The 12665-nt window shown below is 35.6% G+C and overlaps 3 protein-coding genes and 1 long non-coding RNA gene across 8 annotated transcripts in view; 2 read left to right on the forward strand and 2 right to left on the reverse strand.

Moving 5' to 3' along the window:
• Window positions 1-1211: 1211 nt before the first annotated feature.
• On the reverse strand, window positions 1212-1906 carry LOC111797736 (ethylene-responsive transcription factor ERF017-like). Its single transcript, XM_023680846.1, has one exon. It carries the CDS (start codon window positions 1864-1866, stop codon window positions 1264-1266), a length of 603 nt encoding a protein of 200 aa, XP_023536614.1. The 5' UTR covers window positions 1867-1906; the 3' UTR covers window positions 1212-1263.
• A 2044-nt stretch (window positions 1907-3950) lies between these two features.
• LOC111796452 (protein WHAT'S THIS FACTOR 1 homolog) lies at window positions 3951-6272 on the forward strand. 5 transcript variants are annotated; one of them, XM_023679058.1, is made up of 3 exons: window positions 3951-5634; window positions 5750-5864; window positions 5978-6272. In XM_023679058.1, exon 1 carries the CDS (start codon window positions 4036-4038, stop codon window positions 5404-5406), a length of 1371 nt encoding a protein of 456 aa, XP_023534826.1. In that variant the 5' UTR covers window positions 3951-4035; the 3' UTR covers window positions 5407-5634; window positions 5750-5864; window positions 5978-6272. The 5 variants fall into 5 exon arrangements, with proteins under 5 accessions (XP_023534826.1, XP_023534828.1, XP_023534827.1 ...); XM_023679060.1 differs by lacking the exon at window positions 5750-5864 and having other exon boundaries at window positions 3951-4296; window positions 4456-5634; XM_023679059.1 differs by lacking the exon at window positions 5750-5864 and having other exon boundaries at window positions 3951-4088; window positions 4158-5634.
• Window positions 6273-8400: 2128 nt separating this feature from the next.
• LOC111796697 (3-ketoacyl-CoA synthase 10-like) lies at window positions 8401-12378 on the forward strand. The gene is made up of 3 exons (XM_023679438.1): window positions 8401-8875; window positions 9659-10287; window positions 11630-12378. Exons 1-3 carry the CDS (start codon window positions 8465-8467, stop codon window positions 12189-12191), a joined length of 1602 nt encoding a protein of 533 aa, XP_023535206.1. The 5' UTR covers window positions 8401-8464; the 3' UTR covers window positions 12192-12378.
• Window positions 12379-12426: 48 nt separating this feature from the next.
• Window positions 12427-12665, reverse strand: part of LOC111796698 — a 646-nt gene continuing 407 nt past the window's right edge. Inside the window, exon 2 of the long non-coding RNA XR_002815401.1 lies at window positions 12427-12570. This is a non-coding gene — a long non-coding RNA (uncharacterized LOC111796698). The remainder of the gene's footprint in view (window positions 12571-12665) is intronic.

Here is a 12665-nt window from a genome sequence, read left to right on the forward strand (position 1 = left end):
AAAATGTTTGTTGACACGTGCACATGGACTTTTTTTCAAAAGGGAAATTAATATCATTGTCAATGGTCAAATCAATTACTGGTCAAATTTCTCCACATGACTGAAAAATTGAGAATTTATGACAATAATTGGCCGAATTTCTAAATATTTTAAGAAAGAAATTAATTTTAGATGGAAAATCTAAGACGGTGCAGTCCTCGAGTTCCAATTTTCACTTTAGGTTATTAACACCTATTCTAAGTCTTAATTTTACATTCTTATAGTAATAGTTTTTAAATATTTATAAAATATAAAGATAATATTACAAATTTTTTAAAAACCAAAAGTTATAATTTTAACCAATGACAAAATCCAACTGTTTGTATCCTAATCTACTTCTAATAATTTCATTTTAAAAATAGTGACTTGTTTTACTATTATTTTGTATTAAAAAAAAACAAACTTTTAATTATCAACTTTTATAAAAATATAATTTAGTCATTTTACTAATAAACTAAGTCATTATATGATAAAATTTGATACTTGATGAAAATTTTCATCATAAAAATTAAATCGTTACATGCAAAAACTTAGATACTAAATTGTTATAAAATTAAAATTAATTAAATAAATCACTACAAACAAAAATTTAATAATTAAATTGTGCTTAATTTAATAACAAAAAGTGTTTTTTTAACCAATAAACCTTTTTTTTCCTTGATAATTGTGTATTGAACTCAAAGTTCAAGAGACTTACCAAGAATTACTCAAAAAAAAAAATGTCAATCTCTGATATCGTTCATCTTGAACATAAGCTCTCATGGTCTCACATCAATGGAGAGAATATTCTTTGTTTATAAATTCGTGATCATTCCCTAAATTAGCCGATGTGGGACTCTCATCATCCAAAGTGATCCACCATTTATTTAATAATTTTGTATATTCATTTATCTCTCATGTTACAGCTACTTTAATTCGATTTAAACATAAAAATAACACACATCACACTACTACAACTACGGTGACCATCTTGACTTAACTCGAATATGACAAAATGCAACTATCGTCTCACAAGTGGAAGTGGACCCAAAATTTTATGAACACACAGGTTTAAGTGATTTTTTTTTTTTTTTTTTTTTTTTTTTTTTTTTTTTTTTTTTTTTTTTNCTTGGTATATTTGAATTTAGTTTTGGTGTAATATTATACATAAAAGCTAAATTTTGCCAATGACCCAACCCTAGCTTATAGGCATCTTTTTATTTTCGTTTGAAGGGCAATATAGGGTTAATGATCATCAAAGTTCCATAGGAAATTAGGCTCGTGATAAAAATAGCCTCCACCATCACCAAACTCATCCTCCTCCATATGTTCTTCCACCCCAAAACTAATATCTTCATCACAAATCATTGCGTTCCCACCCATAATATTATCAAACCCCAATCCCGAACCACCGTCCAACAAGTCCCAAACCGGCCAACCGCCGCCCCCATCTCCGCCATCAACCGCCCCACAAGAATATTCCCCCGCCACAGCTTCATCATTACAATACCCATCACCTCCTTCGTCTCCACCGTGCTCGCCCGCAAACTTGGCAGCCGCGGCCTGAATCTCCTGAGCCGTAAGTCGGTCCCCACCTTCAATCTCCGGTGGACTGTCAGGAAAATTAAACTTCGCGCGGGGACCACGCAGACAGAACTGAGCCGCGTCGAAAGCACGCGCCGCCTGTTCGGGTTTGTCATAAGAACCCAACCAAATTCGGTCACGGCTATTGGGTAGCCGAATTTCTGACACCCATTTCCCCCATTTTCTCTTTCTAACGCCTTTGTACTTTAGATTCTGATCCGACTTGTCGTCCGTTTCATTGCCCGAGCTACGACGGTCCTCCATTACCCAATCCGAGCCTAAGACAGGTTCGGGTTCGAGTTCAGGTTCGGTAGCTAGGTAAGGGCAATTTGAAGATAGTTAAAAAGGGGAGAGGATTTTGGAGTTTAAATAGGAAATGGACAAAACGAGTAGATTTTGAGTAGAGAGAGAGCTCAAGGAAGAAGACGACAATGGCGTAAACAGAAACGCGGAACAATGATTTAAATTACCACGTGAGTTTTAAAAATAACCATTATATTAAATGTTTTCAATTTATTTGTTTTTATTTAAATTATTATGTCAATAAAATAAATAAAATAAATATTAATATTCTGAAATATCGTTATCCATCCATATTTATCTGATTAAAAAAAGTTTTAAAATTAATAATAAATTATTTTTATTTTCTGATTAAATCAATACGTATATTTATATTACTCTTTATTTTTATATATATTTACTGAGAGTCAACTATAACCTTAAAAATATAAAGTTACAGAATAAATAAACCGCTATTTCAATAGGTAAAATCAACTCTAAAATACTCGTTTTTTCATTGATTTTTTCGTTTATTTTAGTTTTTGGTAGCTTAATTTAAATCTCTTATTTATATATATTTTTAAATAGAAGTGAACAACTATATCTATTTGTATTAAATAATCTTCGTGTGCTACAATGTTTAAAAAATATATAAAAAATATTAATTAATTTCTAAAATTAATGTTTAATACTCGTTTACGAAAAATAGTAATGAATATAGTGACAGGTCGAACAAAATTTCAAATTATTCTATTAAATTAAATTATATATATATATATTTATTGACATGTCGACAATAAATTTCAAATTATTCTATTTTATTCTATTATGTATATATATATATGTCAATTTGATGAAGGACTTTGGACTTTGACGGTGCCAAAAATGAAGAAAAGGCGTGACGGTTCTGAAAAAGGAAGAAGGGTAATGGATGACGTGGAAATGGTTGTTGTAATATTATTAAAAGAGAAGAGGTGGTGAAGTGTAAATAAAATAAAATAAAATAAAATAAAATAAAATAAAATAAAAACTCGTGCTTAATTTGGAGTGTCAACAGTCCAAATATGAAAATGGCAGCGACGACCAAGCCGCGCAGCTATTTTGCGTTGCGGCGATCAAAATTTAAGTCCAACTAAGACGGGACCCGGACCCCATTATTATAAGTTTGACCCTTTCAATTTTCAGGACATTTCTGTTTTTTTATCCCACAATTTCAAAATTAAAACAAAAAATCGCCCTAAACTTTAAAAATCAAAAGCATACTCTATGTGATTTAGGGCGTAGAGTTTAGGATTTAGGATTTATGTGCGGGCCAGTGCACCAACGAGAACGTTAGGTTCATAAGAGAGTGAATTGTAAAATTATTTTTTGGTTGGAGAGGGAAATGAAACATTCTTTATAAGCGTGTGAAAATTTCTCTCTAGAGATGTTTTTTAAAACGAAAGTCAGACAACAATACGTAATGGGCTAAAACGAACAATGTCTACTAACAGTAGGTTTACAAATGGTATTAGAATCAGTCATCAGACGGTGCAAGATACTAGTCAGAGTAGGGTTAACCCTCTCCATAATAGACACGTTTTAAAATTATGGATAGGGTTGAGGATTTACCAATCTATTGGCACGACTAAGTTCAGGGCATGACTCTGATACCATGTTAGACGAACACGACTCTCCACAATGATATGATATTGTCCACTTTGAGTATAACCTCTCATGTCTTTGCTTTGGACTTTCCCAAAAGGCCTTATACTAATGAAGATAGTATTATTTGTTTATAAACTCATGATCATTTCCTTAAATTAGCGGAGGTGGGAGTTTCATCATCCAGTATTAACATTTTATCATTTATATATAATAAAACTATAATGTTTTTATGGGACCAAATGTGGAAGAAATTTAAAGGCAAAGGGCAATATTCCTAGGAGTGACGTCACTATTGAATTCAATTCAAGCAGGCCGTAGTGAAGAGTTGAGGCCCATGTCTCAAATGGGCCTTTACTACTCGGCCTTTTGCGAACATTCCTTACTCGCCCTGTCGAATCGAACTTAAGGCGCGAAGCCGCCGTTACTGGTTGCTAAAGCAATCGCCCTTCTCTCTTCGGCATTTTCTCAAACACTTTGGGAGGGACGTTGCATTGGCAGACTTCATCCATGTTTATGGCTGTTCGGATTGCCAATTCTTCGAAGGCCTTGGTCTCGAATGGGTACAATGTGAATTCTTCTCGTCATCTTCCATTTTTTTGCTTGAATGAGTTTGCAAATTATGTATGCAGACATCGTTTTGTGGACTTGTGGTCGTCGTGGTCACAAATCCGGTCGATGACAAGCAGTAAACGCGTTCAAGATAGAAGCCGCTTGAAGAGGGTGCAAGCTCTTGAAATCGCGACGGAAAAATGGAAGGTAGCTTACAAGGTACTCTTCTTGATCGAAACCCTCAAGCAAGAGCCTGAGATGATAATTCCAGTTAGGAATTTAGAGCAATATCGGAGACAAATCAATCTCCCGAAACCGCACAAGATCGCGGACTTCATTCGAAAATCCCCTAAACTGTTTGAACTGTACAAGGATCAGAGGGGCATATTGTGGTGTGGAATGACTAAACAAGCCGAAGATTTGATGGAAGAGGAGGAGACGATAATTGAACAACACGCTGACAAGGCTGCCGAGTATGTTACCAGGTTTTTGATGATGTCAGTGAATAAGCGGCTTCCGGTGGACAAGATTGCTCATTTCAGAAGAGATTTTGGGCTTCCAATTGATTTTCGAGCCAAATGGGTGAATGATTACCCTGAACTATTTAAGTTGGTGAAGTGTGAAGATGAACGTGAATACTTGGAGCTTGTTTCTTGGAATCCTGCCTGGGCTATAACAGAGCTGGAGAAGAAGTTGATGGGTGTGACTGAGAGCACTGCAACTCATACCCCAGGTTTGCTTTCACTTCCTTTTCCCTTGAAATTTCCTTCCAATTACAAGAAGATGTATAGATATGGAGGGAAAATTGATCACTTCCAGAAAAGGTCTTATTTATCTCCATATGCCGATGCAAGGGAGCTAAAAGCTGGCTCACTAGAATTTGATAAAAGGGCTGTTGCTGTTATGCACGAGTTGCTTAACTTCACCATGGAGAAGAGACTAGTTACTGATCACCTTACCCACTTTAGGCGGGAACTTGTGATGCCTCAGAAGCTAATGAGACTTCTTTTGAAGCATGTTGGGATATTCTATGTTTCAGAGAGGGGTAAAAGATTTAGTGTTTTCTTGACAGAAGCTTATGAAGGGCCGGAGTTGATTGATAAATGCCCTTTGGTTCTTTGGAAGGAGAAGGTTTTGAGCCTCGCTGGTTATAGAGGAAAGCGAAAAAGGATTAAAACTTTTGACGACACTTCTGAAATGGAGGACAACAGTTTGGCTTTGGCTGAGTATGACTCTGAGCAGGATATGGAGGATACTGATTGTTCAGAGGAGGCTGCATTAGATGCCAATACAACTGAAATGGAAACTAGGGATCTTGTCAGTGGGTAGAAGGATTCCGCATCTTCATGAGCATCAATTTAATCTATCTTCTTTATTGATTTCTGGAGGAAAGAAACCAACAGTTCGGTTCTATTTGGAAACAATCTATGTATCTTATCATACTAACAGATAACTTATGCTATATCAACGTTACGCTCGGCCCTCCAGCAGCAGGACTTGCATTTGATCAGAACCATGAAGTGAACATTTCTCCCAAAAATCTCACTGTTGCTTGAGGTATGTTAATTCTGTAATCTTTTATGAAGTTTCCATAAATGGTAATATGAAGTAAACTCAGTGTTAGATTTTCAAAAACTACTTGATGGATGAGTAGTTTGTATTCATGTGCAAGATCTCGAACGTGATCCACCATCCAAAGCACAAGATATGACGTACTATATTAAGTCAGCATTGAAAGTAATTGTTTTGGATGACTTGATTTGCCGAATGAACAGATCTATATATAGGTTCAAATTACTAATCTTTGGATTTGTTCAGTTCGTCATGCATATGCAAAGACAATGCTGTCAAACTGACATAATTGATGTTTTATTTCGGACTTGCAATGATTTTCTGACAGGTATAAATGGGTTGTTTGATCCTCACTCCTCAAATTGCTTGCAGAGTCATTTAGTGACCAGAGGATGGAGCTGCATGTCATGTCTGCGAAATGGATCCTCAAGTGAGGGAAGATGCATATCATAGCTGATAGCTATTTCCTGTTTGTTGTTGGATCTGCCACATAAATATCTCGACATTCAGGTTTCTTTCTTACTGATTATCAGAATGAATTGGGTTCATTTCTTTGTGAGGTGAAGTATTGTACAGAAGTCCTAAAATTAATCGGTTTAATATGTTGGTGAGATTATTGAGTACTTTGGATTGGTTTTCTATTCAAAATTATAATTTGGGTTGAGGATTGTTGGGAGGGCGTCCCACGTTGGCTAATTTAGAAGATGGTCAGGGGGTTTATAAGTAAAAAATGCATCTCAATTGGTATGAGGATTTTTGGGGAAACCAAAAGCAAACCCGTGAGAGCTTATGCTCAAAGTGGACAATATCATGCTATTGTGGAGGTTCGTGATTTCTAACATGGTACCAGAGTCATGCCCTTAATTTAGTCACGTCAATAGAATCCTCAAATGTAGAACAAAGAAATTGCTAGCCTTGAAGGCGTAGTTAAAAGTGACTCATGTGTCGAACAAAGGGTGTAAATTTGTTCGAGGGCTCCAGAGAAAGGAGTCGAGCCTCTTAAGGGGAGGCTGTTCGAGGGCTACATAGACTTTAGGGGAGGATTGTTGGGGGGAGTCCCACGTTGGCTAGTAGAGGATGATCATGGATTTATAAGTAAGAAATCTACGAGAGCTTATGTTCAAAGTGGACAATATCATACCATCACGGAGGTCCGTGATTCCTAACAATTGATCAACCGTGTAGACTGTCATGTTTCTCTTCTCTCTGATAGAGCTGGGCCGGGATAGGGCAGGGCCAATATAGAGCTGGGCCGTTCCAGCATAGAAAAGGCTCTCTCAAACGGTTATTCCTCTTCCTTGGCGCAATGGGTTGTGGCAAGATCTCTTACCTGTTACAATTTGAACAGGATCCGTTCTAAAGATCTTCTTTGACCTGTTAGTGTAAGATTATTCAACCATTAAGCTAAAGATGCGGCCATCCACAGTCACGAGTCAGAAAGAACAAAACCAACAAAACCTTCCATAAACAGTGCTGTAAGATGGCTGCAATTTTCCAGACTATTTACTGCGTCGAAACAACCCGAAAGGTCCGTGGTCCTGTTTCTTATATATGCTGTTTATTTACTAGACAAATGAAGAAACAAATCATCTAGGCTGTTTGCCATATATTTGTTAAGCTAATTCCCGGATGATCATCAAGTACTTGAAGGAATGTACGGATAGATGTGTTAGGAATCACGGACCTCTATGTATGGTATGATATTGTCCACTTTGAACCTAAACTCTCACGACTTTGCTTTTGGTTTCCTTAGAAAGCTTCGTACCAATGGAGATACTGTTCCTTACTTATGAACCCACGATCAATCCCTTAATTAGTCGAAGTGGGACTCCCTCCCAACCATCCTCAACACGATGCATATATGGCAATACATTAAGTGGATAAACTTGTTTCTTGGTGCATTTCTTGCCATACAAAATGTGTCCTAACTCATAACAATGAGGTTAAATACATAGTGTTTATGAGTTTACTCATTGTCCATCTGGTCAACTGTCGTTGGTTGACAAAATTGAATGCATAGAATTTGTTTGTCAAACCGTGAAGGCGGCCATTATACGAACTAACTATCTGAGTAAGTGTGTGGTAGATATCTGGTTGGCTTTAAATTCAGTCCTTTTTTTTTTTTTTTTTTTTTTNGATGCATTGTTAAGTAGCTAACAAGTTATGAAGTGTGGCTGAGAAATTCTTAGTGGTTTGCTTTGCTTTTGGTTGAAGACCTTCCTCGGGCCTATCGAATAAACTATTCGAGTAAGTGGAGGGTGGATGTCAGTGTCGATAGAAATATCAACCAAGTAGGGATGTTGATGATTATTTCTTTTAAGATAGAAATTTTATTTACCGAGAAGATAATGATTCACCATGGTGAACTCATAAACATAAGAAACATCGACACGATGTGATTTTAGGTCATGTTTAGGCTACTAGTAATAAATTTTCTCTTTATGAACGTTCATTATTTAGTGGCATTAAGTACTTTCATTGAAATGAGGTTTTGTTTTATAAAATTATATATATATATATACTTTTTAATTCAATCGATTTGAATTTCTAATTATTTTTATTTAAAATAAAAATTTCAATTAATTAAGTTATAAATACAAAATTTTATTTAAAATATAAAAGGTGGGGGGAAAGAAAAGAGTTGGGAAGTAATGAAGAATTAATGGGAGTTGAATGCGTCCCAACTGCTTTGGCGCCGAGTTGGTGTTAGCAATAACTAATTCCCACCCGCCTCTTTTCATTTTCCCTCTTTATATTCTCTCTCTCAAAAATCCCAAATCCATCTCTCTCTTTCACGAACTTTCACGCTCTTCTCATGGCTAACGAACAAGACCTTCTGTCTACCGAGATCGTCAATCGCGGCATTGAATCCTCCGGCCCCAACGCCGGCTCCCTCACCTTCTCCGTCAGAGTCCGCCGCCGTCTCCCGGACTTTCTCCACTCTGTCAATCTCAAGTACGTCAAATTAGGCTACCATTATTTGATCAACCACGCCATTTATCTCGCTACTGTTCCAGTCCTTGTACTCGTCTTCAGTGCCGAGGTCGGAAGCCTTAGCCGTGAGGAGATTTGGCGGAAGCTTTGGGAAGATGCTCGCTACGATCTCGCAACTGTTCTTTCCTTCTTCGCTGTCTTCGTCTTCACTCTCTCTGTTTACTTCATGTCGCGCCCTAGATCTATCTATCTTATCGATTTTTCATGCTTTCACCCTTCCGATGATTTCAAGGTTAGTTCCTTTTCGATTTCGTTTCTCTCTATCTCTTTTCTTTTGATTGATTATTGTTTAATGTGGTGAAGGATTTGAACATTCTTGAGAACTGCACAATATGCTTCGATTTGGTTTGGTTTGTAACTAAATTAATAAGTCGTGTTTCTTTAACTTTGTTTTCATAACAAAATGAATTTCTTATGATGCGATATATTTTGATTGCTCCTACTAAAACTTTTTAGCCGCTAAAACTACGGCACATCAAGTAGAGGACTATCATTGGTAGGTGTGTACTCAATTGTTCTTTTATTTGCATATTTTGCTTAATTTTGTGTTTTTTAGGTGGAAAATATATATAGATAGCTTTCACTTTTTCTTTTTAAATTACATTAGTATTGTTAGCTGCTATTATTGTTTGTGTTAAATTTAACAGATATTTCGCACTATTAATTAATACTATTTAATGTCAGCATGTAAATTACTTTTGATTTAGAAATTTTACGTATTTGTAAAAGTACTTGATGAAAACTGTCCATCCATCAATTATAATAATTCTTTTTAAAATTTAAATTAAATTTCATTACATAAAAAGGAAATAAGATGCTTTAATTTATGAGTGTAGTTATAGCTAACAGCGTGATGATGCATGCAATGTAGAAATCGTTCGATGAGGATAAGAGTTGAGAATACATTTTGTAGAATTTTGGAACCTGCGAATTTAAAATATAAACAATAAATTTATGAGAATTAAATAGAATCATGTGTTAGAAATTGTTTTAAAAAAATCTTGGCATTTTACAGGTATCAAAGGAGGAATTCATAGAGCTAGCACGAAAATCGGGCAAGTTCGACGAAGGAAGCCTAGAGTTCCAGAAGAGGATTTTAGAGTCATCGGGAATCGGCGATGAAACCTACATTCCAAAATCGGTGATCGCGTCCGCCGATAACTGTGCCACTATGAAAGAAGGCCGAGCGGAGGCATCCGTCGTCATGTTCGGCGCTCTCGACGAGCTTTTTGAGAAGACTCGTATTCGTACAAAGGACGTCGGAGTTCTTGTCGTCAATTGCTCGATCTTCAATCCGACGCCGTCTCTCTCAGCTATGATCATCAACCACTACAAGATGAGGGGAAATATTTTGAGTTACAACCTTGGCGGAATGGGATGTAGTGCCGGTGTTATTGCAATCGATTTGGCTCGCGATATGCTTCAGTCTAACCCTAATAATTACGCCGTCGTCGTTAGTACGGAGGTTGTAGGATATAACTGGTACCAAGGTCGTGACAGGTCTATGCTTATTCCTAATTGCTATTTTCGTATGGGCTGCTCTGCCGTGCTCCTGTCTAATCGCCGCCGTGACTACCGCCGTGCCAAGTACCGCCTCGAACACGTCGTTCGTACACACAAAGGTGCTGATGATCGCAGCTTCAGGTACTTCCTTTTCCATTTTCGTTTTCCCTTTGTTGTCTTTTTCAGTTTTATTTGCGTTCAGAAGGGAAGGCGTAAGAAATGGGATCACTTTTCTTTCCTATTTGTTTTGTTAAATAATTTCATTTCATTTAATTTTGAAAAGGAAGTAAAGAGTTTAATTTTAACATATATATATTTAAAGCATATTTTCCAAAAAAAATATTTTTAAAGTTTAATAAAAATTATTTTTTGTTGAAATAGTAATTTGGTGGTTTTAAATTTGTAACAATTGAGTAAATAAATTTTAATATGAAATATTTTAGTTTCTACATTTTAAAATTTGTAAAAGTTCCTAAAAAAATTTGATGTCAATTTTTATAATAATGATTTAATCTTTATAGTTTTATACCCATTAAATTTTAACAATACTTCTGTTGTTACAAATTTTAAAGTATTAAAATTAAATGGTTACATATTATAGATTATAGATTATGTGCTAAAATTTTTACAAAGTTATAGAAATTAAATTGTTACAAATTAAGGTTTAAAAACTAAATTATTATTTCTAATAAGAGTTGAGGACCAAAAATGCTATTAGTTTTATTTTTTAGATATAATGTTTCCTTTCAAATGTAATAAAAATATTATATTTAAATAGTAAAAATCACACTGTTTTTTTTGGTCCATATAACAGTGGTTGCCTTATGTCAATGGACTTTTATTTTGTCATATGGCTGTATATTTACAGGCCTATGACATCTTTCAACTGCCAACAAGAATTGTTATTAGGTTCATTGGCTTTTTATGTTGTCTAGCTGTATTCTTTCAGGTCCATTATATCATCCAACTGCCAACATGAAATATTTATGTCTTAGAGTATTTGATTAGGGGTGACAAAAAAAAATCTTATTTAAAAATTTTAATTATCATTTGATATATTCCATACATCTAATGTTAAAAAAGTTATCTTTAAATAGAATCATTTGTTCTATATACAGTATTCAAGGAATTATTTATACTTCTCTTTTTTTTCAAGTATTATCGATGATAAATTGTGTAGTTGCATTACATTAAAAGAAAATTCTGTTAATCATAACAAAAAAAAGTTTCTTCTTCGTATGTTACGAAGTAATTTTAGGTCAATTAATTTTAAATCATTGTTTTGATAGTCATTTTTTCAGTGTTCATCACTAAGATATTTGTAAATCAATCTACCAATATTAATATAGTTTAGTGGTAATTGATGTACTATAAAATCAATAGTTAATGCTATCAGCGATGTCGTAGTTTCGTTCCTTTTTAGGTATGAAATAACTAAACAGTCAACTGCTTTTGATCTTTAATGTTCCATGGTGGGTGGCAGGTGTGTTTACCAGGAAGAAGACGAGCAAGGATTCAAAGGCCTAAAAGTCAGCAAAGACCTAATGGAAATCGGAGGCGAAGCTCTCAAAACCAACATCACAACCCTGGGACCTCTCGTTTTGCCCTTCTCCGAGCAGCTCCTCTTCTTCGCAGCTCTAGTCTGGAGGCAATTCTTCTCCTCCGGCGGCGGCAGTGGAGTACCGAACACAAAGAAGCCATACATTCCAGATTACAAGCAAGCATTCGAGCACTTCTGTGTGCATGCAGCCAGCAAAGGAGTATTGAATGAGTTACAGAGGAACCTTGAGCTTAGCGAGAGAAACATGGAAGCTTCTAGAATGACACTTCACCGATTCGGAAACACTTCCAGCAGCAGCATTTGGTACGAATTGGCTTACTTGGAGGCCAAAGACAGGGTCAAGTCAGGGGATCGGATTTGGCAGCTGGCTTTTGGGTCTGGGTTCAAGTGCAACTCTTTAGTTTGGCGCTCAATGAGGCGCAACCGCAAGCCCGCCAGGAGCCCATGGCTGGATTGCATTGACAGATACCCGCTTCAATTCTAACCCACCACTCGTCTCACTTGGCCACTCAATCAGTTTCTTTCGAAGGAAAAGAAGGCTGTTAAGAACTAAGCCATATGGTAAACTAGATTTTTTCTGGTTTTTTAGGAAATATAATATTTCTTTGTTTGTATGTTGTAAAATCTGTGAACGGTATCCATAAAAAGATCCTATCTTGGTTTCAAAATCATTGAATGTAGTCTTCTTCTAAATATTCATAAAATACTAATGATTCATATATATATATATATATATATATTGATTGATTGGGAAAAAGATAATGTTTCTCTCATGATTCAAAAGCATGATATGAGATAAAACCAAAGAATCATGCTAACCTAACCAATCTCCATCGACATCTTCAATCTCCCCAATGTCAAAGCTGCAAATCCAAATTGCAAAATCAATTCATTATTCCAAAATGCTTTCTCCTATATATATATATATATATATATATATATATATATATATATATAT

This window comes from Cucurbita pepo, chromosome LG06 (genome assembly GCF_002806865.2).
Source record: "Cucurbita pepo subsp. pepo cultivar mu-cu-16 chromosome LG06, ASM280686v2, whole genome shotgun sequence".
NCBI lineage: Eukaryota > Viridiplantae > Streptophyta > Magnoliopsida > Cucurbitales > Cucurbitaceae > Cucurbita > Cucurbita pepo.

Bases quoted from the DNA above. Each gene is read 5' to 3' on its own strand.
- LOC111797736 (XM_023680846.1), bottom strand. From the start codon at position 1,866: ATGGAGGACCGTCGTAGCTCGGGCAATGAAACGGACGACAAGTCGGAT.
- LOC111796452 (XM_023679058.1), top strand. From the start codon at position 4,036: ATGTTTATGGCTGTTCGGATTGCCAATTCTTCGAAGGCCTTGGTCTCG.
- LOC111796697 (XM_023679438.1), top strand. From the start codon at position 8,465: ATGGCTAACGAACAAGACCTTCTGTCTACCGAGATCGTCAATCGCGGC. The intron at 8,876-9,658 runs GTTAGTTCCTTT...GGCATTTTACAG, and splicing joins ACCCTTCCGATGATTTCAAG to GTATCAAAGGAGGAATTCAT. The intron at 10,288-11,629 runs GTACTTCCTTTT...GGTGGGTGGCAG, and splicing joins GCTGATGATCGCAGCTTCAG to GTGTGTTTACCAGGAAGAAG.